This window comes from Pleurodeles waltl, chromosome 1_2 (assembly GCF_031143425.1).
Source record: "Pleurodeles waltl isolate 20211129_DDA chromosome 1_2, aPleWal1.hap1.20221129, whole genome shotgun sequence".
Classification (NCBI taxonomy): domain Eukaryota; kingdom Metazoa; phylum Chordata; class Amphibia; order Caudata; family Salamandridae; genus Pleurodeles; species Pleurodeles waltl.
The window spans coordinates 163,422,409-163,449,905 of NC_090437.1; the positions used below are offsets into that span (position 1 = coordinate 163,422,409).

The window sequence follows — 27,497 nt, forward strand, 5'->3', positions numbered from 1 at the left end:
ACGGGACCCTGGGAGCATAACAAGAGGGAATCTGGGAATGCTGACTGTCCACTGACCTAGCAGAGAGCCCCACATATGCAAGGAGAGCCCACCCTACATGCTGTGCTGGACAAACTGGCAAAAGTAGGGGAAAGGCTTCCTCAAACAATGCTTAGTGTGGGGGGACTGGTAGCGAGAGCTCCTCCCCTGCTTACTGACTCCTACTAAAGATGCAGAGACTTTATCCATGTAGATTACCCCCCCCCCCCCCCCCCCCCCCACAAATACATTTATAAAGGAGGAGAGAAGTGCACCACCCGGACTGGGACTGCTCCCAACACCCTATCAGCCCACTCACAAAGGCGAGAGGAGATGGGACCCCACAATATCCTCCCCTGCTGTATTCTCCCAGGAGGGAGATCAGTGAGATGACGTGCTGGCACGCACATCTGCTTCCCATGCCCGTCAGGGACACAAAGGGGCACAATGGTAAATCCACCAAAGAAGGTTCAGTCACGGAAATGTGGACATGCCAAGCAAAGGGGGAGGGGTGTGCAATTGTCAGCCCCTCTGCCAGGCAGTGGCCAGGTCCCCACAAAACCTCTTAAGAATACATGGATCGTTTCCTCTCTGAAATCTGATCAAAAATTGTCTAACTCAAAGCCAAATTCCAATCCTAACCTCGGAGGTCGTCAGTGTACTGTGGTATCTCGTGGACCACCTAGAATAAGCAGTGGATTCATGAACTGAGGATCAAGAAATAAATATTGAGGAGGATCAGCACCCTGGAAGGCCGGAACGTCAAACTACAGCTGAAACAAGAGGACTATGGAACCCGGAGTATCACAGCGTATGAATTGATGGCATAGCACAGGGAGCAGAAGGGAACATCATAACTTTTATGGCTGATCTTCTCCACATTATCAGGGGGACCTCCCCTTCCCCACCCAAATTAGTGAGCTCCGTTTTCTCTGCCACACCTACCACAGGCCTGCTCCTGATATCCTCCTGTGCCTCCACTACAAGAACAAGCATTTGCAATGCAATAGGTCTTGCATTTGTTTGAGTTGGAGCTATTGCCATTGTAAAATCATAACTGGGCTTTTCATGCCAAATAAATTAGTCAATCCTGCCTTATAATTTGATCTTATCCTGCCACATAATCCTAGTGGCCATGCATATAATTAAAACACATACCATGTGTAATTTTTCAGAAACCATTTACAAAGCACCCGCCATTTTCAAGGAACTTTGACATACACCCACTTCTGAAGTGTAAGCAAGTAAAATTTGTTGTGGGTAGTACCTGAGAGGGACATTATCTTACTGCAATCTCTGTAATGGTTGAAGCCTGAGGACCTTTAATAAACCATTTGACAAAGTCTGTACAATAGGTATGGAATTTGTCAGACACCAAGCAAGAGAACTGGACTGCATTGAAGAGGTGTGGAGAAAAGTAAGACACGAGCACGCTGGTTGGCTCCATATGTATGCCAGTGATATAAATTCCAAAGCTGCAGTGCCTTGAGCCACATGCCACCAACTAGCAGTGCACAAGTTATTGCTGGAGAAAAAGCTTTCCTAACCAGTCTGAACCCTGGACGCAGTATTCATGAGTTGTGGAATCTGCAGGAATATATTTATATACAAATATATATAATTTTCCATGGCTATTGTCCTTAGTAGCAATAACTACCTGGGAGAAGGTTGAGGGGATGCACAATCATTGACAGTTATTAGAGGTATTCCTACAGCGAGGTGCTGCTACCACCAGAAAAGAAGGATCTGACTGCACAGGAATGGCTGAACAAAGCCAATGGAGCATGAGGACTGCTCAGCTCCCGTCCTCTTTCAGAAGTGCACTGCTAAACAAGTCTCCTGTTGGTATGAAATCTGACTCGGGGTATGGGTCACTGAATGGAGGGGCCTTCTTGCAGAATGCCAGTGATGAAAAAAATGTACGTCTCCTCCTGCAACTGTGTTGTCTTAGCTCTCGGATTGAGGGTGAAATTTAAGAAGCAGTGACTGAGTTTGTTGTGACTGCAAGCTCAACATCTTTTGTACTTGGTCGCATTCACCACTGTATCCTTGAGAATCCTTACAGCTTTTCAGCTCTCTGAACGTGCTCTATGTGAAACAAAAAATATTTAGTAAACAAAACAAAAAAACACCACACGCCCACAAAAAGGAGAGGAGGTGGAGGGATGGCGGAGGTGGTTGACATGAACAGGAGGGGGGTAGGAGCAGGGAATTTTGAAGACTGACAACAGAGGGGAGGGAGGGACTAAAGGCAATACAAACAATGGGCAAATGAAAAGCAGGAAACGGGGCAGCGATCAGATACAGAGCAGAGAACAAGCAGACAACTAATGAAACTAGCTGAGGCAAAAGAAAAACATTTGGAATGCAATGGTCTCGTGTTTGCTCGAGTTAGAGCTCTTAACTTTGTAAATTACTGACTGACTGGACTTTTCTTGCCACGCAGACTGAATAAGAGCGAGGGTGAGCTGGCCCTGGAAAAGTCACCCTCTTTTGGTGGTTTGTTTAGAGAGCTGGTGGGGCGGAGGGACTGAACACACACCCACAATGTAAGACAAACCGGCAAATACTTAAACACAAAAATCCCTTACAGAAGAGATAAACAGTACTTTGTGCTGCTCCCAAGGAGAAAAAGGCAGGACAGAGGCAGAACTGACCACTAGCAAGCAAGGATTTTTAAAGGACACTGGAACCAACAAATGAAATTGCTTGAACCCATATTCTATGCATACTTAAAAGTATACAACCTGTTGAACTCTACGCTCGACCTAAAAAGGAAGCAATCATGGCTGCGGCTCGTGGCAAGCGAGATGGTGTGTGCATATATATATGTGTGTATGCATGTATATTTGTGTGTATAATGTGTGTGTAAAGAAATTATGTAATTTCAGATGTCGCATTGGTATTAGCAATGTCGTGAGTGATGTAATATGTGAATTATTAATCATTACATGGCATGCCATATATATATATATATATAAGCAAACGTGTTGGTCTGCGCCCAGCACGGCAGACTGAAGCGGGATTGCGAGCCCCCATATTATTCCTTACTACATTCCTCCTAAAAGGAAAACGCTTCAGTCACACGATGTCTCTCCTATAAAAATTTATTCTGGCAAAATAAACACCCGCCCAATGTGTTTCGGGAGTCGAAGCTGCCTTGTTCACGGGTAACATATGTCCATATTTTCATTTCTATTTAACAAAACATTTCAACGAAATAAACGATGGACGCCACATCATTATTTACGGTGGCCATCTTTAAACATGTTTTTCTCCCGTTTGACCAGTAACTGTATACCTTCCATTCCAGTACATTATTTTATCATGGCAACTGCATTTCTAATTTATAAAAAAAATTATATATACATTTCCTATTATATTTGCGGTTCATTTTATACTTAAATATCCTCAATTTTCTCCAATCTATTATATTATCGAATTCATGAAGTATTGTATTTACAGGTACCCGGGATGTCATTACTTCATGGTAGGAAACCAACATTACAAATATAGGATTTTTTTTGTTTTTTTAATTCTTTTTTTGACCTTTGCCTAAATCAGCCTACTGCTCCAAGTCCCTACCTGTGCATCTTCTGGGGTCCTGATGACACTTTTTTTTATTTTTTATTATTGCCTATTGTCCGCCACTACCCCTCCTTGGAAGGTTAATCAGCTTTTTCAATGGTGCTTGAAGAATCTGTTTTATCCCTCATGAATCTTGGGTTGTGAACTACCCAGAGTCTTCCTGACTATTTGATGGTTAATTGGCTCCAGTTTGTGCATGCAAAGGGTTTGTTCTGCAGGGCATGGGCCACTAGTCACGGCGGAGCCCCTCTGTTAAATAGTACTGTTGGTTTTGTAGTTCTAGATATTTAAGAAATGGGTGTCAGTTGTTGGTCCCTGATGCCATGGTCTGCATTCAATGTAGACAGCTCTAGCTTGCCTGCTAGATGGAAAGGGAGCCTAAGTGATTGGACGATGGAGACTGGCAGATAAACTGTATGCCTTTTTATCCATTTACTCTGCTGAGCTTTCACTAGAAAATCTGGAACAGTCAGTCATTTGTATCCCCCAGCATTGCCTTGACAAGTCTGGTTCTCAGACCTTGCACACTGAGGATTCACCCCCACCTACCCCAGAGGGTCCTCCTGTAAATGCAGAGAAAGCGTACCACACCAACTGGTGCTGAGGTACCTAGCATGGCCCCCCTCTGCCTTTCTTCAGAGTACTTGGACAAAATAATTGCTATATTTTTCCTTACAACTAATAGGCTGTAAGATATTAGTCATCAGACTGCTTATTTCGGATTTCAAATCCATAAAACACGCACAATAAAATTTATCATATACTTAGCACACTAGAGAAACTTGATTTGCAGCATACAAAATGTAAAACTTGAGATGTTCGATTAATTTTATGTCCTGTACAAATTAGTATATACAGCAGCGTTTTGTAAAATGTTTGTGACAGTTGCATCAAGTACAGAAAAGGTAAAATGACGGAGAACTTGATTAAATAATATCCATGCTGCTTGACTCGCTCCATTCATATTAGAATGGACTTGGAGATCTTGTAAGCTTGAGAAGCTCCTGTAGGCGTGCACGATGCCTATCAAGCAGTGCTTTAAGGATTAGGAAAGGAATTAAGCAGGAGTTAATTATGGGTAAGCCAGGCAGCATGCAAAAGTTAACCACTACTACGTCCTTGTGTTACATTTTGAAATTCTTAAGGCCACCTTGTATTTCCTTACTCCTGGTAGATGACACAGGTATGGTCCACTTTTTGCGGGGGACCCTATAGGCAGTACAGAAGAACAAAAAAAAGGTGTTTCAGGGGCATGGTTACATACTGGGCATACGCTATGTAACCTGGTGTTCTCTCCTAAACTACCTGTAGACCTATGGATTAGAGTCCTGTATCTGAATTTTTAATAAAGTTGTCTTGGACAAAAGCCTTGCACAGTATCAAAGGAGAATTCATAGAAATGTTTGTGATCCAGTAATTAGTTGGTCAGACTCCCAAATTTGCAATGTTTAACCTTTTCACCCAAGAGGTAATCCCTGCAGTGGTATTTAATCAATTGCTTTGGGATCAGGGTGACTTAATGCAGGTTGTCCCATAGAGAATCTAGGCCAAGGGTATGTAACATTTTCTTTATATGGGAAAGCCATAAGATTCTTAGATGGTTCCGTCTGCTTAGGAGTTCCCTAAGTGACGCCTACAGGATTCCAGTACTGGATTAGACCAAAACCTATGCTGGAATAGCAGGGATCTCTGTACAGTAAAGGAGCTCAGCTATAATCCCATATCTTGCAACAGAGGAAGCGAAGGCGTACTTTGCGGGAGATTGGTCAAATGCCTGAAATCTATTTTTCACAACTGAGTTTGTTGGTACTTGAATAGGCCCAAAGTTCTGCACCATAGTTGTACTTTTTGCTTTCCCTTTATACTTCCCTATGGCGTGGGGATAGATTTTTGGATTTCGTTTTCTTAGCCTTCTTAAGGATCACCCCAGTCTCTTGTTGTAGCTTAAGCACACTCTTATCTCGACCTTCCAACTAAAATTGTGGGATAAGCTAACCCATTAGATAGACATAATTCTGTGCTTGCTCAAGGGGTGAGGTTTGTAATAGACTTCTTTCTCGTGTAGACCTATATGGATTTAACACCATATATTTTGTCTTGTTTATACAGAACAGCAAAATCGATTTAAAAATGCCTGGAGGCATCCTTTCCTTATCAAACAGCAGTCTGACTCACCCTCTGGCATAGGATGCTAACTACACTTGTCTGGCGCAGCAGTTACACAAGCTACCCCCATATGTGGCACTGCAGTACTAGGCACTCTAGAGACACAACCTGTTTATTAATAAATTGGACCTTATTGGCCTCTATAGGGTGGGGGGACCTATGGATTCGAGAGGGAGTGATCCTGTTTTCTGAACTGCAAAGTGAATATCATCTCACCCACTGAAACCTATCCCTATTTACAAATAAGACCTGCCCTAAAAAGGGTATCGCTGAAGGGGGAAGAACTCCCAGATTCATCACCATTGGAGGATAAGTTCTTGACTGAGTTTATGCCACGTAAAGGCATCTACTTCATCTATCGAAAGTTTACAACTACTCAAATACACTGGATTGCCTGCGTCAAAGATGGGAGGGAGATCTCAAAAGTTTAGAAGATGACAAGTGGCCAGAAGCACAAGCGTCCCACTGGGAATTAGCCATTCGATCATGGTTTTGCCTAGTGCAAATAACGATTTTCCACAGCTCCTATTCACGCACCACTATGGTAAAGATGGGTAGAGTGACATCTACCCTTTGGCCACAATGTTTGATAAATCAGATACGTTCTGTCATGTGATCTGGGGCTGCCCGATCCTAGAGCAGTATTTTGAATCTCTGGTTCATTGCCTGAATGATGTCTGGGGTGGGGGGGGGGGGGATATGGATGCCGTCACAAAATGGTGGTTGTTGAATATCTGGTATGCCACTGGCCTCTTGCGAAAGGATCAACTATGGATGATGCTGGGACTGATAACAGCCAAGTGCAACATAACACAGCTCTGGAGAGCTGGTCAAGCACCACAAATGGGGGAATGAGACCTAGACGCGTGCATGCTGGTGGAGAAGGTGGTATATAAAGGCAGAGCCTGCCCAAATAAATAGGCCAAGATCTTGTGGTAGCGGAATGATGACTGGGGAGGACGCTGTACAACAGATGCAAAGGTTTGGTTCAGACAGGACTTTAAGCTAACTCGTAGGGGATGAGTGGGGAGGGGAAGGTTCTGAGGGTGGGGTGAGATTGGTTCTGTCTCGGTGAGATCCTTGTGTTACAATGTATTCTAAATCATGTAGTTCTCTACCTTGTTTACCTTAACTGCAATGGAAAGATTTCTTCAATAGCCTGGAGGCCAGCTGGAGTTTTTAGATATGAGTCATGTTCAAATAGTAATGTGGGTTTTTAGTGGAGCCAACCTTAGGTGCATCATTGTTTGGGAAATGAAGAGCCTCCACCAAATCATTAACCAAGGAGAACAGTGTTGGGGCTAAAACAGGAACCCTGCTGTACACTCTGCTCAATCTTAAAGGAATCAAATTTCTCCCCATTCTTCCCATATGACTCATGCATGGTTGTTCTAATGAAGTTTTATGAGGCTATTGAAGATATTCACTGGTACTGTGCTGCCTGCGACCTCCCACAGTTTTCTGCATGGAAGAGTGTCAAAAGCTGATTTGAAGTCTACGAAGGCAATATAGAGGTGGCCTTTTCCTAGCACTACTGTTTTTCAGTATATTTTCTGAATCTCAATATGTGATCAAGTCTACTGGTTGTTGGCCTAAAGCCTGCTTGTAGAACTGAAAAAAGATTTGATAGGGCCCAAACTGTCAATTTACCTAGGAGTTGCCGACAAAAGATCTTTTGGAACCCATTTAATAAACTAATGGGTCTGTAATTTCCAGGATTATCCTGACACCCCCATGTTGGGACGATCTTGGCACTCCTCCAAGATTCTGATGTAGTGCCTCCTTTTAATATTAGCCTCGAATATAAAGATAAGGTGCCCAAATGTCGGTCTCAAATGTATACAAATCTGCTTGAATATAGTCATGTCTCTGAGCCTTTTTAGGGATGATAGCTTTTGGGGTGCTAAGGGAATCCGAGATTGAAATCTTAAGGGGTTCAATTTGACTGTCTATTCCACTACCGCTGGTTCCTACAACCGTCCGAATACAGCATCTCCAAATGCTCAACCCACCTGTACGGTGGCTACTGGAGACGCTGTGAAACTGCTGTATGCAGTGATGCCCCAAAAAGTGTCTAGCTAAACCACCTTCCCCCAGCCGAGTCTGGCGTGGGATGCTGTTATATTTTTTTTTTTGCTTACTTGGAGAACACTGCCCTGATCTTGGAATTTGATAGAATTCAGGAAAGAGGGTTTAGCTAGTTTGCACTGTTATACCATGGGTGCGTGTTAGAAATATATTTTTTTCTTTCCCCCCCCTCAGGCTTGCAAACCATTCCTCATGGGCTGTTACTATAAAATTGGGGGCATCACTCAGATATAAAGAATGGTTCATTCTTTCTAGTGCACTGCCTATCTTTAGGTAGACCTGTTTCATAAGATCAGGGTTGGCTTTAACATACTTCCATTTTAAAGCTTTTTTTATTAGACTGGATGGAATTTACTAAGAGGCTAGGTTTAATTATCTTCGGTCCAGAGATTATTGGCTCTGCCAGATATAATTTAAGGGCTTTATGATCACTGCCCCCTCCCCTTTCTGTAACAATCATATCCTGCATGAATGACCAGGTGTGCAGAAATAGAAGTGCAATCTATTCTATTCCTATAATTCAGGTGCTTCAAGGTGCTAGCTCCGTCCTGGTTGGACAGAGCTCTCCCATTGCAGGTTAACCCTGATCTCAGTGTGATGCCCAAAAGTTGGTAAACTAAGGTTGAACATCTTAACTTGGGGAATGCCAAGTTTGGGTATTTGCCAGATGGCATCTTCCTCACTAGTTAAATTAATTTCACAGTTTACTAATGGTTCAAATGTCACATTGAAGTCACCTGCAATTATCACGAATGGTTCAGGAAGTAGAGCACCTAGTAAGTTGTCCAAAAACTCAAGGGTGGGTGATTCCTTATTGACACCTACGGGACTATTTTAGACATTATTATATAAATATACATTATTTGCTTGTGGCAAAGTAGATCAGAAGAGGTCCCAGGAAGTCTTTTGATTTTGCAATTTAATGGGGTTTTCATCAATTAGGCCCCCAGCTGGACGACCTCTCCCCTGGGCTAGAGCAGGACCGCCATTTGAATAGCCACAGCTTAAGCAAGGGTCAATAAACCAGGAGTCCTGAAGCACACGTATTTCATGTTCATGAATGAAAGAGACCCATTGTGGATCAGCAGGTTTTGATTTGAGACCAGCTGTTCCATGAAAGAACTAAATAGATCATTTCTGGACTCTCAGAGGATAAGCTATGAGACCTGATGGTTGATACATACGTGCTTTGAATATTGTTCCATAGGCTTGGCCAAAGAGGCAATGTTGCTGGGGCTAGTATTCTAGGAGGTTTGGAGTAGGGTGAGGCAGTCAGCCTTCATAGACCAGAGAAGAGGGGGGGTACGTAGTCATTGGTAACTTCGGCTGAGTTGTGCAGTGTGCAACTTCATCCCCTAGTTGTGATGCTGGCAAGCCTGACGCCAAGCAAGTTCTTGAGGTGAACAAATTACGGTGGTCGTACCACTGCTGGCAAAGTACGAAGCAGATTTGAATTAAATAAGTGAGTCCTGAGGGTTAAATGTTCTAGCTTTCAGAGCCAAGAGGCTGTTGACAATGGCCTGATACTTCAGACAGTTTATTGTTGTCATAGGGGCTCAAGATTTGTCAACCATTGTGTATGTTTTATCTGAATGGATAAAGGAGAGAAACTTGTGCTTGTCACGGATCCAGTGCACAACCTCATTTAATAGTCAATCCCGTTGACTCCCATTGCACAGGCGCCAATCTAGGAACCTTTATCATGTAAATGGTTGGAAAATGTACTCCCGGTGTAGGTGCTGGAAGCTCTGTTGTGAACCTGTTTGAAGGTAAAGGCATACAGGCTGGAGAATCTGATCTTGCCAGCTGATGAAGTCGATTTCCTGCCTGGGAATTGGAATGAAAATTCGAGGATGGAGGTAGCAAGAATTTATATTTGTTGAGTATGTGTTAGTCTTTGGAAAATTGGTATTGCCTCCTCCAGTGATTCTTTGCTCATTGCTATCTGTACTTGAGGGGTTTTTGAAGGCTTTTACGGCACTCAAAGTATGGTGGGTTAAAGGGCCTGACATAACTGTTTCCTCTCTGAGCTGTTCTCACAGTACAACCGCATTACTGGCTACATAATTGGCCTTCGCGTCACTCATTTAAATGCGCCCTTAGTTTTTCAGATAAGTCCAAGCTTAGTTCTTGGAGCTCCGTTATCTTCGAGTATGCAGTCTGCCTCATTAAATCAAGTGTGGCTCTAAAAGGTTTGATCGGTTCAGTTACTTCGGCAGACTTCGCACCTTGAGTCTGGGCTGCCTTGGATCCTGTTTGCTCCGATTTTTCATTTTCCAGGTTGGCTCCAACAGATTTGCTCCTCTTGCCAGAGGTACAGGGTAGGGATTCTGCTTCTCTGATTGGCTTATGTGCACAAAGGTAGTAGCTGGCACAGTTGGGAGGACTGATAAACGGGGTTCTTCCATAGGAGTAAGCAATTCAGGGCCTGCAGAACAGCTAGGGGTCCTCTTCCTACTGATGCCTATCTTTCTGTTCCCGCTAAAAAGTGTGTGGTTTTGTGCCTGGTACCAGTTTCCTCAGGTTGTTTTTCTTCCCTTTGTTAAAGATCCTCAACATCCTAAATTAGAACATCAATTGCATTCAATTCTCTGCATCATGCCTCTAGGCTGATTTCCCTGCTGGCTCGACTCTTCTACATTATATAATGCCTTCCTCTTTCCCATTACTTATACACAACTAAAAACAAGTACTTACAGATGGAGGTAGGGCTGTTCGCTTCAAAAATAAAGCCAAGGAAGGTGGCCCTGTCCTGCTTCTTCCTGCCTGTTGCTGATCAGGACAGGCCTGTCTTTAGCCCAGGGGCATCCCGTGTGCGTCCTTCACATCAAGACCTCAAAGTGTGCTATACAGCGCAGGCAAGATGGGTGTCTGGTGCAGCAACGTTGCAGCCCACCTCCAGGTGCCTATGCCCAAAGGGTGATGGGACACGTAGTCCTTGGTGTCCATGGTCCTGTAATGTATTAACTGAAAACTTTATGGCAGGATATAGTCTGCCTTCTTGCATCCCCAAGATGTCTTGTGAGCTGTAGTACTTTACCACTTAATAACCTCTAAAAGTCTGTTCAAACTTGCCTCCCGTTTAGTGGAAGAGTGAGAATCTGACTCCTGGTAAAGAGTATTCTAGCCTTTTACTAGACTTTCCAGCCTTTCTGAACCAGTGAGATCTTCATCCAGGAGAGGTGTCTGTGCTTGGGCCATTCCAGAAGAGATCTTATCCTGTCCCCCATGTCTCATGTGACATCACTGTAGTGCTATCAGGATTTTCTTTCAGGAACCCACCCCAGAGTTCTCCCTGTTGAGGAAGCATTCACCTTCTAACCGCACTAAGTGATACCGACTGTACCTGTTGCTGAATACTTCAAATGGTACAGTCCCTGTGCCAACAAAAGAGCAACCCCTCAGACTGTGGCCCCAAAAGTATCAAGTTTTAAAGAATGAAGATAAATATCGGGTAGTAATGAACTCAAAAGGGTTTTTTGATCAGTGTAGATTACTTGAAACAAATGATTCCCCAGGGCAGACTTTGTGTTAGTCAAAAACTACCAGGCTTTCACTGGAGCTTACTGACTGGAATTGCAAAATTCAGGTTGACCAATGGAGCACATATTTTTTAGAATGTCTCACTGTCGCTATAACTCCTCCATGTGGTAAGTAGACTTTCATATTTTCTTGAATGAATGTTAAAGTGCAATTAGAAACACGGGTGTGCGTACATGGAAACTTCCCATGTACCCTTAACACTGATCATGGAGTTGTTGTAAATGTCCACACTGAATTGTGAAACTGCCAGCAGGTCACTCACTGGGAATAGGCTATAAAAGATCATGGTTACTAGAAGGCAGTAATTCAGTAATCAATTAGCCACAGGAAACACCAGCAAAACCGTGCTTGATGTGCCCCTCACAATGTATTTGCTCTGATACACAAGACATGCGCAGGTCTAAAAATAACCAAACATTTCCGCCACTTGTTTGCAGTTTCTTTATCATCCTTTGTCACGGTTTTTTCCTCTTCCCCCCCCTCACGTGTCTACCTTAATCGATCTTTCTCAGTCTAATGAAAAATGAATCCTGGTCACCAATGATGCGTTTTGATAACACCACCTGCTAAAATGAAGCACTGCATCACCCCTACCTAATTTTGAAACAGGCTTTCAGCTCAGTTGCTACCTGCTAATCCTTTGTTTGATGAAACCTGACCATTATCACTAGTCTCTAAGTAGTGACATGTAGTAAAGTGGAATCTTTCTAATTTCCTGTAGATGTTGGGGGAGTAAACAGCATATCTGTGGATTGGTTGACTGGACAACTGTTCTGGGCAAGTCGACTGCATCGTGTGATATGCGCTGGTCTCAGCAACGGGCTTGGCTACGTCAGGATTCTGGAAAAAAACATTTCACCAGAACAGCTTCTTGTATTTCCCACCAGAAGGTAAATGGCTCAGCAAGTGCAAAGAAAATCAAAGTTTTAGTTAATATTTATCCTAAGTGTGCCAATGGGATTTGGTGGTGGAGTAGGTTAGCAATGTAGAGAAGGGAGGGGAAACGCAGTGCTTTTGCCGAAGAAACTGATGTCCTGAAGTACTCTGAAAATGTTTAATTTCACGTATAGTCGATAAATATTGGGGAAATGACAGAAGCCATAAATGGGTTCCAAACCAGTTAGTTGCAGTTTGACTAAACAGTGGCAATGCTTGTTACAGGAACTCTTTGGGACACTTATGAACTGAGACGTGATGTAAAGGTGAAGTTGGTAATTGAGATAGACTACATAAAAGGTGATGTGTGGAATGCTTGAATTAATCTCGGCTGCAGATCCTTCTGAGCCAAATTCAACTCAATTTTTTTGTTTAGCTTGCCTCTACCATTAATCAGGGACTTCGTACTTGCAAATATGTATTGGCCCCACCCAAAGAAACACAGCCCAGTCAAAAGTCAGAGACAACTTCACTTTAAGGGGGAAGACAAGGAACCAAGATCCTTTTTTGCTGGTAGCAGGACCAAGACTGATTTTCATAAGGCAGGACCCTGTCTGGAGTGGCACATGAACAAAAAAGGGGCTATGTAGGACTCAGTGACTACCATTTTCAGTAATTCAAGCATTCCACCCATTACTTCCACCTGCTAACATGGACAGGAGTGATTTGTTACCATGCAACCAAAGATGGATATAGCTTTATAGCCTACTGTCGGTATTGGAATGTCTTCAGGATTGATTCCTATAGTTTAACTTTCTGAATTTGTCAAATACTGAATGCCAGAGATCGCAGCAGGCTAGGGTCCAAACTGTGGTTGGGATTCCTGCTGGGTTGCTGTAACTAATTGTTTGCATATGATGGTCGAATATTGGTAGTAGAGCCTGCCAGAAAGCTCCACGGTCCACCAACTCTTTTGTAATGTATCTAATGTGCTCACTATTTTTGTTTATAAAAAAAAAAAAAAAAGCTCCATTACTGCCCACTTTTGTTCTCTACCCAGGGAACAACCCTGGGTTTGATATGTTGAACCAAATGGATGGTTATTCTAGTTTTAAAATTAGACCCAAGGGTGGGAAGTTTGTCACTTTTCCCTTTTGTTTATCAACAAACTATACATACTATGCACTACTGTAAATTAAATGCAATTACCATTATCCCATTCCTTGCTATACGTAGTTAGCTATGTCTTTTTACCAGAACTCCCTCCTTTGTGTGTTGGGCATGCCATATGGATGAGTCTTGCTTCCACCTCATGGCATCTCATCTCGGCCACTTTGTGGTGTGAAGTGGATAGAATTTTAATTTGACTTTGGGGTAGGTAGATTTTGTCAAAGTAATTGAACTGTAACAGTCTAAATCTAGCATTGTTGGCACTTGTCTTGACTTAAAGGCACACCTTGTCCATCTCAATTTGTCATTTGATCTGGACAGGCAATCTCCCGCTTGTAAAATTTCTGTAGCTTCATGTCTGCTCTTAATGCTTTGTGGTTCCCCAATATTGGGGAAACCTCACCCCAAATTAGTGGCATCTATAACTCCTATGATTTCTCTAGCTGCTGCTTGGGAACGTAGCCCAATTTCACTGGCTGTTTCCGCCCTTTTTTGCATATTGTAGCCACAGGCTTAGTATGACCCGTAAGCTGTTGTGCTTACTTAAATATTAAGAATTTGCCATTATAAAGCTTCCCTCTGGGTTTATTATCCTATTCCGCTTATTACCACTGTATGTCACAAATCATTTTAAGCTACTGGAAACGCCATATTTGCATTGTTTGAATATAAGGCTGTTTTCACTCTGAGATGGTTCCAGACTCTGTCCATCTGTCTGATTATATTTGGGTATCATTTGGATGTGTCCTCCCATCATGAGTAAATCTGGTTGGTGTTTTTTGCATGCATCCACATTAATATTCTCCCCCCACCCCTTTTATTGTTTGTGTTTAGGACATATTCTGCGTGTTTTAGGTGAGCTGTTAAGTTGAAGATCTTCGTAGTTAAGTTACTAATTTTCTGTCAGACATAGGCACCTACAGAGCATCATCTTTGGGGCAATTCAGTCTGCCACTGAGGTGGGCAGCATCGTCCAGACGGTTATGGGATTCTCTAGTCCCTCAGCACCCTGCCAATATTATATTATAGTTGGGTTTGCTTTCTTGCATCACGTGGATGCCTACATAGCGCAATCATTCTTATTCCAATTGCACTTCCAAGGAGCAATATGTTTATTGGTGCGCAATGGGTCACTCTTCATAGTGGAAGGAGTTTTAGTAGCCCTGATGTTGCTCCAAAGTTTCAGCTCATAGGGTATCAATATCAAGATTTCTGGGTCTCTTAAATAGACTAACGTGTTGTCGGCAAAAACTGACACCTATTTTCTAGTCTCACAGCTGTCCAGAGTCTGCCCATCAGGGGTTCAGCTTACTAATGCAAATAGAACGGGGGACTCTGGACACAATTGTCTTATTACCCTCTGTAGCCTTCTGCATGCCACCAATCAGCGTAGAGTGATACAGTAGATGTTTAACGTGTTGCAGATTAGAGGCTGTATTTCTGCGTGGATAGATTTGGATGTACAGACATCTGATGCATGCTGAGCTTTCTTGCAAGAACCCATGTCGGAAGTTAGTTGATTTGGTCAGATATAATGAGATCAATGACATAATGTGCTTTATTTTATGCTGAACAAGCTTGATCTAATTCAGTTTTGCTTCATCAGTCATTTTGCACATCTTAGGCCAGCGTACAGAAGCATGCACCTGGACACAAATCCCCCAGCCATGCTCTGATCTTTTTGAGGATTTTTTAGTTAGCAGCTGAATTTTTCTTCAAGTGGTATTGTACCAGTAGATATTGGGTATTTTGGTTAAGTCTGTCAAAATGGGATCCATGCACCGCAGACATGTAGTAACTCACTGATTGATTGCAGTGCACGACCTACCAAAGTAATTGGAGTTTAGCACGCTAAAGTTGTTTGAAAATAATCTTTAAATTGTGCATTGCAATACAAATCTAGATGTCTTCACTTTTGAGGCGTATTCTGTTGTCGCGACCAGTAATTAGAGGTCACACCAGCAACGTTTTGACAATATAAATTTTCTCCTGTGGTCCCCACGGTTAGGGAAACAACCGGACTCAAACTTGTTTGCAGCTGTAGAGGTGACAAGAACGCAACTCTTGCATAGTAATTGGACATCACTAAAGGGAAGAAAACCAGTTATGTAATGAGGCCACAAGCGGGTGCCATTACCTTAACATGGTAGTTGCTTGTATAGATGTTACACCAACCTAAGGCTGCTTTATAATACTGAGGGAACAAATGGGAAGGGGGACAGGAAACTGGGAAAGGGCAAAAGGAAGATGTAAAATGGGTATTTTGACATTTTTGTACATTGCTGAGGGCACATTCTCCAGATGCTTCAAGACCGCAAGAAAACCGAAGGAAGGAGGAAAGCGAAAGAGGAATGTTTAGATAATTAGTGAATGTCATCTCAAGTCTACCTTCACGTTCAGGAGGGGATCAAAAGCATGAGTGAGCATCTGGAAGTTCCGGCAGGTTGGGTGCTTGTATAACCACATGCATCCCAAGGCTGCTTCAGACTGCTACATGGGGACCAGAATAGGAAAGTAGAGGGGCACTGTCGAGGGAGAGGTCTTTCTCTAAAATATTACACACACTTGGAATGCAAAGGAACCATCCTTCAATACTTTACAGTTGCAGGTCATGAAATCCGAGATCCTCCCTATACTGTAATGGAAAATTAAGGAATTCTGAAATCTTATTCAATGTTAAGACCTGCAGCCAACCTTAATTAACTTAAGGTGAACAATCGCCCCAGTGCATTTCTTATCTACCCTACTAATAAAAGACTGGGAAAAAGTTTTTTAAAAAGCTCAAATGAACAAGACACACAGAAAAAATTGTTTACATTACACCATGACTAGAAACGTCAGTTAAGGAGCCTCTCATCCCAGCTTGCTGCTGAGTGAAGAACTTGCACCACTGCTTGCTGCTGAGCATTGTCCTCATTCCCGCCCTCACTCTGCTTACCTGCGGTGCTTCACTGGGGAGCTTGCTTTTGCATCCGCTTCGGCATCAGCTGAAGACCAGGAAAAGTGCAACAAGTGCAAGGTGACGGGTGTGGGGAGCAGGAGCACAGCAGCTTCTTTTTTCAGTGACAGGGTTTAGTGCCACACCATGTTGCTCCATACCCTCTTTTCAAGGTAAATCAGTGTGAGCTTTCCCCTGGCTTGGAGCTTGCATGCTCACTCTAATTCAGACAGAGGGCTAAACTGCAAGCAAGCACACCGGTGTACATCAGATGGCGGTTGGTGGGACCAGACTCCTTTTGGCTTTGTAGTTGGCATAAGCGTTGGGCTTCATCGTTTCACTCATTTAGGTTTGCCATGTCACTTGCCAAGCTCCACAAATTCAGGTGAAACTAAGGGGAATTGAGAAGTTCGTACTGTGATCAATTGCCAACAATTACCAGCTTCGTAACAGATCAGCACTTTTGAACCAACATGACATTTCCTATGGAGTAAAGTCCAAGGTTGGTGATTTTTTTTTATTATTATTTTTTTTTATTAAATGCTTCAACTAGTGAGTGCTGACAAGATGATACGTCTGCTGTATTTTTTGTTTTCTGTTTCTTTGGCTGCTACCTTTACAATCTTACCACCTTACTAATACCTAGCCATAGGGGGTGGGGGGAGGGGGGAGGTTAGGTGTACGAGGACGTGCACTTAGCAAAAGGAATTCACTTACAAAATACTCTTACTGGCCAAGATTAGTTGTTTGCTCAGGAGCTTGGACGCTAACCTAGAAGATCCTCAAAGAGGCATGATAAAGTAGGGCAAAGGGAGGAAGAGCTTCCAAAGCAACACTGAGCAAGGCAAACCAATTCAATTAGATCAAAGGAAAGTGACCAGGGGGAAACAAAGGCCAATAAAACTAATCTCACCTGCCATAGACACACAAGGATCTAGCATAACCACTGGACTAGCTAATAACTCTGGCAAAACAATAAGATACTACTTCAAGAATGCTAGAATTACTGCATTTAAATGAAGCACCCTATCACACCCTTGATTTCTCCAGTTGAATGCATCTCAAGGCTTGCGCAGTTGCAAGATGGTTCAAACGTCACCAAATTAAAAAAAGCTACAGAAGTTACTGGAGCTACAGTTACAGAAAGGATCAACAGATCACCATTAAATAAATATTAAAGCCAGAACATCACAAGCAGATCATAATTTTCAAGCACTAACAGGCTACACAGTTAAAACTATTGCCTAGGTCCATCATAACAATTACCATAACCAGAGGGTTCCTGCAGATATTAGTTATAGACAGCTTGTCAACTTCATTTTGTGCTGTCACCTAGGGGGAACAACCTCAATTATAAATTATAAACACCTTTGCCTTTAGCACAACAGAGGCAAACTCTTAGATATTGAGCTCACACAAAGGCAAATAGTGGAGGCTCATCTTTGCAAGGGCCAGCCTCAAGCTTGCACATTTAAGCAGCATTAATTCAGCCTTATTAGCAGCTTCAAATGTTTTAACTTTGCAAACACACACTGGAATTACAGGTGAAATGATGCAATTTCTCATAACAAGTATAGCTAATATGGTGCAACAAATTAACAATTTAGGAGTACTAAATGTCCTTACTGCAGATAACACCATATCGAGCTCTCGATGTGCACCAATATAGCCTTAGAACCCGCCGTAGCGGGCTCTACCGGCTATTAAAGGCCCGCTCCCGCGTTAAATGCCCGAGCCGAAGGCGAGGGCATTTAACAAGGGAGAAGGGACTTTAATAGCCGGTAGAGCCCACTACGGCGGGTTCTAAGGCTATTAGAACAGTCTGCCACTCAGGGCAGAATGTTCTATTAAAAAAAAAAATGTTCACGGAGCCCGAGGGGCTTAAAATCCCCTCTGGCTCCGTGAGGCTTTGTTCACAGCTGTTGCTGTGAACAAAGTGAACATTGGAATGTTGGCGCTGCGGGCTTTTACCGGCCAGTAAAAGCCCGCAGCACTCCATTGTTTTCAATGGAGCCCCCAGCATTCCAATGTTCTAATAGTAGATACGCTGTGCACCTTACTGGGCTTACTATCCCTTTTATTGGACCATCTAAAGAATTTGTAAGAATCATATTACACTGGTAATAGAATATGGCAAAACTGGTAAGGATAGATCCAGAGAACTAAGACTAAATGTGTTGTATTGGAAGGTTTGCTTCCAGGACCAAAAGAATGACAACGATGAAGGACGTTATCAGACATATCAGCTACGACTACAAATGCTGAAAAATCTGAGATTGAGGCACCTGTCCTGGCCGCGGGCGAAGTAAGCTCTCTAGCGAGTGTGAAGCTCACTTGAAGGCAAAAGAGATTCAAAAACAAACAGGATGGCTGATACATGTGAAGGTGCTATCAAACGGACTATAGAAGGGGACAACTTCAGCTCAAGACAAGGGATTTATTCAGCAGCATAAAAATCCATCTCAAAACCCAGTTATTATAGAGCATAATCAACCGGCCATTATTGATAGAAAGAATGGGCAAATTAATAAATCAACAAATGTTGCAATCCAGGAAGGACAACTCCAAGGTACAAACGATGTCTGACTTATTGACTGATAGCATGTCATGCACAAAAACAAGGGAGGAAAGCACTGTTATAATGAATAATTCTAGGAAAAGAACAAGGTTATTGATGGAATGCTTGAATTAATCTACTAGTTACTGGCGATCACGCGGGCCACATCCCAATCGATCTTTTTTACCCACTGTGGTGCCTCACTTTGGACCCAGCCATATGCAAATCAGTCTTGACCCTGCTCCTTATGGGAGCAGTTCAGCCCGAGCTGCCAGGTCATTCCTGACCTGGAGCACAAGCAACCTAGGTCCGGTTTTGCCCTAGTTAGGGTTCTTCAGCCAGGTATAGCTGGGTTCCAATGGCGCAGTGAGCCCAGGACCCACGCCAGGGCATACCCGTCCCACTTAAGTCGACAATTACTCCGAGCTTTATCCCAATCTATCTTTATTTTGCACACCATGTCAACTCACTTTGGACCCAGCCATATGCACTCTAAATGATCTTCTCCATGCACTTGTTGAATGTGAAGTAATTTTAATGGGTGATTTCAATTTACATAATTTGGGCAAAGGCTCAGAGTAATCGATAAACTACTAGCTGTATTGCACCCACTAGCTAAACAAAGTTGTACCTTGTTAGCTGCTGCAACATTGACATTACAAACTAAGTATACTAACAAAAACAAACCAGTTTTGCCAAGCTTATTTAGGGGAATTACATCAGTCGATTATGCATTTGTTTTAGAACTATTACTGTATCAGAACAGAAGGTAATCCAACGCGATGTGTTAACTATCCCCGGACTTTCCGTCTGCTGGCGGAGCATCATACTGCTGAGGGAATTAACGTGCGGGGAACATCAGTTGGAACAGAAGCTACCTTAGTAAAAAGCTCAAGTGAAAATCTTTCGCGAAGTCAGTTTATTAACAAGAAAGGTACTAACAGGAAATGTGTTGGACGTAATAAATGAAGAACCTCAAATCGCAACTGCATGGCCTAATATATCTTCACTACATAAATGTCTAAAAGCAGAACACATACGAGGACACCGTGCCAGAAGAAATACAAATCCCTGATGTAACACAACCGTAAGAAGTTGCAAAACTGCTCCTAAAGCGTTAGCAGCAAGGAACTGTACAAATATTGAAAGAATAAAGAGGCAGAAATCGAACATCATGAAGCGAAAAAACTGATACATGGCCACACTTTGGGCAGAAAAATTATGTAACGAGACAACTGTCGCTTTTGTATACTGTAAAAGGCACAATTCTGGGACTGTGTAAACACTAAATTTACTGCATAAGTAAGAGAACGGAGTTACTGAGGCGCAGTGACTCATCCATGTGTAAGGCCTCTAAGGTTTATACAACTTACAAACTCATTAATAAGGTAACACCAGAAAAGAAATGGAGGCAGAACCACTTCTAACAGTATCTAAAGTCAAAGGTACAGCTATCAGTCCGACGAGATGGGGCACTGAGAGCAAATGGTTTTCCAGGATCATTGTTTAAGGCAGACATTAGATTGTGGACTCAGTAGCTTAAACCGCTTTATAGCTCATTTACCAATGCAGATGTAACTGATTCATGAAGAAGTTTCCTTTATCTAAAAAAAAAACAAAAAAAAACGAAAGGAGGCGATAATGATCCAGCTAATTATTTGTTTGCACTGCTGGATATGGAAGCAAAGGCTTATACCAAGATACTAATGGCAAAACTTGAAGGGGTTAAACTAAATCAATTCTATCAGTACTACAATAGTGTCCAAGAAATCTCTGAATCCAGTCTATCATGTATGATCCATTGCTCCATGCTGCCTCTAGACCTTCTTTGTTTGCCTGCTTTGTGGATTACTCAGCTGCCTTCGATAAGGTGGACTGTAATCTCCAGTAGTCAAAGTTGACTATTTGGGGTACCTCACAACGTTTGCTTAAAGCAATTTTTACTTTGTACACAGGCATTTGGGTTAAAATTAAGTTAGGGGCTGGTGACAAAGCATCCAAAATAATTCAAATTAATAAAGGCCTAAAGAGGGCTGAGTGTCTTGGCCACGATTTTATTCCATCTCTATATGGCTGACATGGGAAATGTTCTGTCAAACTTGTTGCGTCCTCAACCTCCTTCCCCCAAAAGACTAAGAACACATACGGTTCAACTTCCACAGTATGATTGTTTCTATAAAACCAAAATAGAAATGTAAGCACATTTGGTAAACTTTTCAAATACAACCAAGATAAACAATTAAAAGTGAAGGCAGATAAAACAAGCATTTGCAATGCACTAGGGTCTAGCATTTGTCAGAGTTACAGCTATTACCAGTTATAAACTCCCAACTGGATTTTTATTGCCACTTTGAAAGAAAAACAGCGCGATCACGCTGCTACAGTTCACTGGTAGTGAAACCTATTGGCAAAAGTGCAATTATGTACATAACCAGCAAAAGTGCAATTAACTATATGTAACAGGGTTGATATTATGCAAAGCGCTCGACTTCTGCCAAGCGAGATCACGCTGCGAACAAAAGATAAAAAGTAGTCCACAAACCGGACGGGAAACAGCGAGCCTTGCATGTTTTCAGTACTTGGTCGCTGCACTCGAGGAGGGCTAACCACTGGAAAAGGCATGACATATGCATGCCTTCCACTAATGACAGCAAGCAGATTTGAACAGGCAAGCCCACGAACCAATGAAAGACACGGACGGGACGTGGATGGGGCTCCGAGCCCTTTTCTAATTCCTAAAGCGTCTCGCAAGCACATGCGACGCAGGCTTGACCCTAAAAAGGGTGATATTTGGAAAATTAAAGATTAAGCTGACTCAGCATTAGCATCTGGGGTATCTCAAGATAGGATACTCTGCAACGCACAGTTACGTGGGAGTATGGCTTTCAACAACTGGAACATCGATTACCCATAGGAAAAATGTGGTGGGAAAAAAACTATTTTCACATTCGTCCTTCGTAAATTAAATTCACAACTATACAGTTCATTGGCAGAACCAATACTCAGAGTAATACAAGCTAACCTTATTCCAGCGGTTACCTACGTCTATCTGGCATTTCCATCAAAACTTTCTTCTTATGGATAAAATTAAGTGCACAACCTAAAGCTAAATCTTTGACTTAACACAATATACAGCTCAAACACAGGTACTCCTAGAATTCAGTCTTAAGACAGGATTTGTAATGTCATCCTTCATAGAACATTACCATCAGATCATGAATGCACAACCAGACACTTAAGATGGTAATCAAAGTGCTCTCAAACCAGTAAGTCATGGTCAAAATATTTGTCTTAATCCATAAAGGAATTGCACCACTTAGTATTCCTTACTGAAAACAACACTGAACAATCAAGTATGCTGTGTGTCTAGGGAAGCAGACTAAATCAAATTACAAGCCAGAGGCCTATTTTCACCTATTCTGAAATCCTATGAGGAAGATCGCATATAGCCAGATCCGAAAAACTCCGAGTAGACACTGCAGGGAGACACTAACTCCACAGTTCCATAATGGCTACACTGAAATCTGGGAAGTTTGGTATCAAACTTCTCAGCACAATAAATGCACACTGATTCCAGTGTGGGATTTTTTTGTAAAACACACCCAGAGGGCGTCTTAAAGATGGCCCCTGAATACCAGTCCAACTCCTAGTGCTAGGATGACCAGTTTCTGCTAGCCTGCCACAACCAGACATGTTTCTGGCCACATGGGGAGAGTGCCTTTGTCACTCCGTGGCCAGGAACAAAGCCAGTACTGGATGGAGGTGCTTCTCACCTCCCCCTGCAGGAACTGTAACACCTGATGGTGAGCCTCAAAGGCTCCTGCCTATTGTTCCAGCACCCCAGGACATCCCAGCTAGTGGAGATGCCCGCCCCTCTGGACACAGCCCCCACTTTTGGCAGCAAGTCCGGACGACATAATGAGAAAAATGAGGAGGAGTCACCTACCATTCAGGACAGCCCCTAAGGTTCCCTGAGCTGAGGTGACCCCTGGCTTTAAAAATCCCCAGGAGGAGGCACAAAGAGGGTGTAAGACGGCCTCAAGGACAGTAGCCATTGGCTACTGCCCCCAGACCTAAACACACCCCTAAATTTTGTATTTAAGGGCGACCCAGAACCCAGGAATTCAGGCTCCTGCATCCTGAAGAAATGATTGCCGACCTGAAAGCCCTGCAGAGATGACACCAACTGACTTGGCCCCAGCCCTACCGGCCTGTCTCCTGACTTAAAGAACCTGCACAGCAACACAGAGGACTGCCCTGCACCTAAAGGACCAAGAAATTCCCGAGAACAGCGGCACTGTTCAGAAAAAGCAACAATTTTGCTACTTTGAAGCAACTTTTAAAGACGCTCACTTCCTGCCAGAAGCATGAGTCTTCACACTCTGCACCCGACACCCCCAGCTCAAGTTCAGGACAACAGCAGAGAGGATTCCCAGGCGACTCCAACGGCGTGTACACCCTGAATCAACTCCCACACAGCGATGCCTCTAGAGAGGATCCAGAGGCGCCCCCTGACCCCAACTGCCTGGTAACAAAGGAACGTGACGACTGGACCAAGCACTGAACCCGCAGCCCCAGGACCGAGCGGAACCACCTACCAGTGCAGGAGTGACCAGCAGGTGGCCCTCATAGAGACTAGTCGGTGGCTGGCCCGAGAAGCCCCCCTGTGCCCTACCTGCATCACCTAAGTGACCCACGGGTCCCTCCATTACTTTCTATAGCAAACCTGACGGCTAATTTGCCTACTGCACCCAGTCACTCCTGTGCCACTGAGGTTTTGTGGGCTTGTTCCCCCCCCCCCCCCCCCCTCCTCACTGAGGTGCTCTAGAAAACCTCCCTGGTCTGCTCTCCGAGGACGCAGGTACTTACCTGTAAGCAGACTAGGACCGGAGCACCCCTGTTCTTCATAGGTGCCTGTGTGTTTTGGGCCCTCCTTTTGACTTCTGCACCTGACCTGCCCTGTGTCACTGGTGCTGTGTCTTTGGGGTTGCCTTGAACCCCCAATGGTGGGCTGTCTATGCCCAGCAGACTGACTGTGTAAGTGCTTTACTTACCTGAGAAACCTAACCAAACTTACCTCCACCAGGAACTGTTGGTTTTTGCACTGTGTCCACTTAGCTTATTGCCATTTTAACCACAACTGTGTACTACTGTTTTAAATCAAAGTTCCATACTTACTGGTGTTCTAAAATAAATTACGAAAAGATATTCGATATAAAACGTATTGGCCTGGAGTTAAGTCTTTTGAGTGTGTTCCTCATTTATTGCCTGTGTACAACAAATGTTTAACACTACCCTCTGATACGCCTACTGCTCGACCACACTACCACAAAATAGAGCATTAGTGTTATCGGATTTTGCCACTATCAACCTCTACCGGGAACCCTTGGACTCTGTGCACACTATCTCTCACTTTGAGATAGTATATACAGAGCCAACTTTCTACACCCCCATTGAGTCATTACAGAAAACTGGAGACCTAGTGTGTTAATAATACATTTTCTCAGCAGCCATGGGCCCCCTGAGGAGGCTTTGCAGACCCCCAGGTGTCCCTGGACCACAGGTTGGCAACCACTGTTCTAACTCAAGCAAATTCGAGACCCATTGCATTGCAAATGCTTCAAGTGTGTGTAAGGAAATGCCTCCTTGGCATGGTTACCCCCTGACTTTTTGCCTTTGCTAATGCTAAGTTTTGATTTCAAAGTGTGCTGAGGCCTGCTAATCAGGCCCCAGCACCAGTGTTCTTTCCCTAATCTGTACTTTTGTTTCCACAATTGGCACACCCTGGCATCCAGGTAAGTCCCTTGTAACTGGTACCCCTGGTACCAAGGGCCCTGATGCCAGGGAAGGTCTCTAAGGGCTGCAGCATATCTTATGCCACCCTGGGGACCCCTCACTCAGCACAGACACTGCTTGCCAGCTTGTGTGTGCTAGTGGGGATAAAATGACTAAGTCGGCATGGCACTCCCCTCAGGGTGCCATGCCAACCTCACACTGCCTACAGGTATAGATAAGTCACCCCTCTAGCAGGCCTTACAGCCCTAATGCAGGGTGCACTATACCATAGGTAAGGGCATAAGTGCATGAGCACTATGCCCCTACAGTGTCTAAGCAAAACCTTAGACATTGTAAGCGCAGGGTAGCCATAAGAGTATATATTGTCTGGAAGTCTGTCATGCACGAACTCCACAGCACCATAATGGCTACACTGAAGACTGAAGTTTGGTATCAAACTTCCTAGCACAATAAATGCACACTGATGCCAGAGTACATTTTATTGTAACATACACCCCAGAGGGCACCTTAGAGGTGCCCCCTGAAACCTTAACAGACTACCCGTATAGGGTGACTGGTTTTAGCAGCCTGCCACACACCAGACATGTTGCTGGTCACATGGGGAGAGTGCCTTTGTCACTCTGTGGCTAGTAACAAAGCCTGTACTGGGTGGAGATGCTGCAGGAACTGTAACACCTGGCGGTGAGCCTCAAAGGCTCACCCCCTTTGTTACAGCACCCCAGGGCACTCCAGCTAGTGGAGTTGCCCGCCCCCTCCGGCCACGGCCTCACTTTTGGTGGCAGGGCCGGAGGAGATAATGAGAAAAACAAGGAGTCATCACTGGCCAGTAAGGACAGCCCCTAAGGCATCCTGAGCTGAGGTAACTCTGACTTTTAGAAATCCTCCATCTTGCAGATGGAGGATTCCCCCAATAGGGATAGGAATGTGCCCCCCTCCCCTCGGGGAGGAGGCACAAAGACGGTGTAGCCACCCTCAGGGTTAGTAGCCATTGGCTACTAACCCCCCAGACCTAAACACACTCCTAAATTCAGTATTTAGGGGCTCCCCAGAACCTAGGAACTCAGATTCCTGCAACCTAAGAAGAAGACTGCTGAACTGAAAAACCTGCAGAGAAGACGGAGACACCAAGTGCTTTGGCCCCAGCTCTACCGGCCTGTCTCCCCACTTCTAAAGACACTGCACCAGCAACGCGTTCCACAGGGACCAGCGACCTCTGAAGCCTCAGAGGACTGCCCTGCATCTAGAAGGGCCAAGAACTCCCGAGGACAGCGGCTCTATTCACCAAAGACTGCAACTTTGCAACAAAGAAGCAACTTTGCAACAACACACGTTTCCCGCCGGAAGCTTGAGACTTTGCACTCTGCACCCGACGCCCCCGGCTCGACTTGTGGAGAACAATCACTTCAGGGAGGACTCCCGGCGACTGCGAGACCGTGAGTGGCCAGAGTTGACCCCCCCCCCCCCCGAGCCCCCACAGCGACGCCTGCAGAGGGAATCCCGAGGCTCCCCCTGACCGCGACTGCCTGCTTCAAAGACCCGACACCTGGTAAAGGCACTGCATCCGCAACCCCAGGACCTGAAGGATCCGACCTCCAGTGCAGGAGCGACCCCCAGGTGGCCCTCTCCCTTGCCCAGGTGGCTACCCAGAGGAGCCCCCCCCCCCCCCCCTTGCCTGCCTGCATCACTAAAGAGACCCCTTGGTCTCCCATTGATTTCTATTGCCAACCCGACGCTTGTTTGCACACTGCACCCAGCCGCCCCGTGCTTCTGAGGGTGTACTTTTTGTGTGGACTTGTGTCCCCCCCCCTCCCCCCCCCCCCTGCCCTGGTGCCCTACAAAACCCCCCTGGTCTGCCCTCCGAAGACACGGGTACCTACCTGCTGGCAGACCGGAACCAGGGCACCTCCTTCTCCATTGAAGCCTATGTGTTTTGGGCACCACTTTGACCTCTGCACCTGACCGGCCCTGAGCTGCTGGTGTGGTAACTTTGGGGTTGCTCTGAACCCCCAACAGTGGGCTACCTTGGACCCAAACTTGAACCCCGTAGGTGGTTTACTTACCTGCAAAAACTAACAAACACTTACCTCCCCAGGAACTGTTGAAAATTGCACTGTCTAGTTTTAAAATAGCTATGTAATTTATGTGAAAACTGTATATGCTATTTTGCTAATTCAAAGTTCCTACATGAAATACCTTTCATTTGAAGTATTACTTGTAAATCTTGAACCTGTGGTTCTTAAAATAAACTAAGAAAATATATTTTTCTATACAAAAACCTATTGGCCTGGAATTGTCTGAGTGTGTGTTCCTCATTTATTGCCTGTGTGTGTACAACAAATGCTTAACACTACTCCTCTGATAAGCCTACTGCTCGACCACACTACCACAAAATAGCGCATTAGAATTATCTCTTTTTGCCACTATCTTACCTCTAAGGGGAACCCTTGGACTCTGTGCATACTATTCCTTACTTTGAAATAGTGCATACAGATCCAACTTCCCACAGTGTGCCTTCAAGCACCCTCTGGAAGAGAGACCGGGCACCTTGAAAAGGACCTACAGGTAACATAGGTTCCGAGTGAAGTTCATGGATATCTAGCCCTTTCTATTAGTAAGCCTATAGTTAAACTTTGGAAATTCAAAAGAAACCATAGTTAAGATGCCAAATGTCTTTAATCAGATTTCCATCAGATTTCCATCAGATATCCAGGATTTCCAAAATACATAGTTTTAGATTTCGAAGTGTATAAAAACACA

General features: G+C 44.1%; 1 protein-coding gene across 1 annotated transcript in view; it reads left to right on the plus strand.

Moving 5' to 3' along the window:
• Positions 1–27,497, plus strand: part of LOC138298467 (low-density lipoprotein receptor-related protein 2-like) — a 1,267,625-nt gene that overhangs the window by 319,228 nt on the left and 920,900 nt on the right. Inside the window, exon 9 of the mRNA XM_069236878.1 lies at positions 12,125–12,293. Coding sequence (XP_069092979.1) covers positions 12,125–12,293 — 169 coding nt within the window. The remainder of the gene's footprint in view (positions 1–12,124; positions 12,294–27,497) is intronic.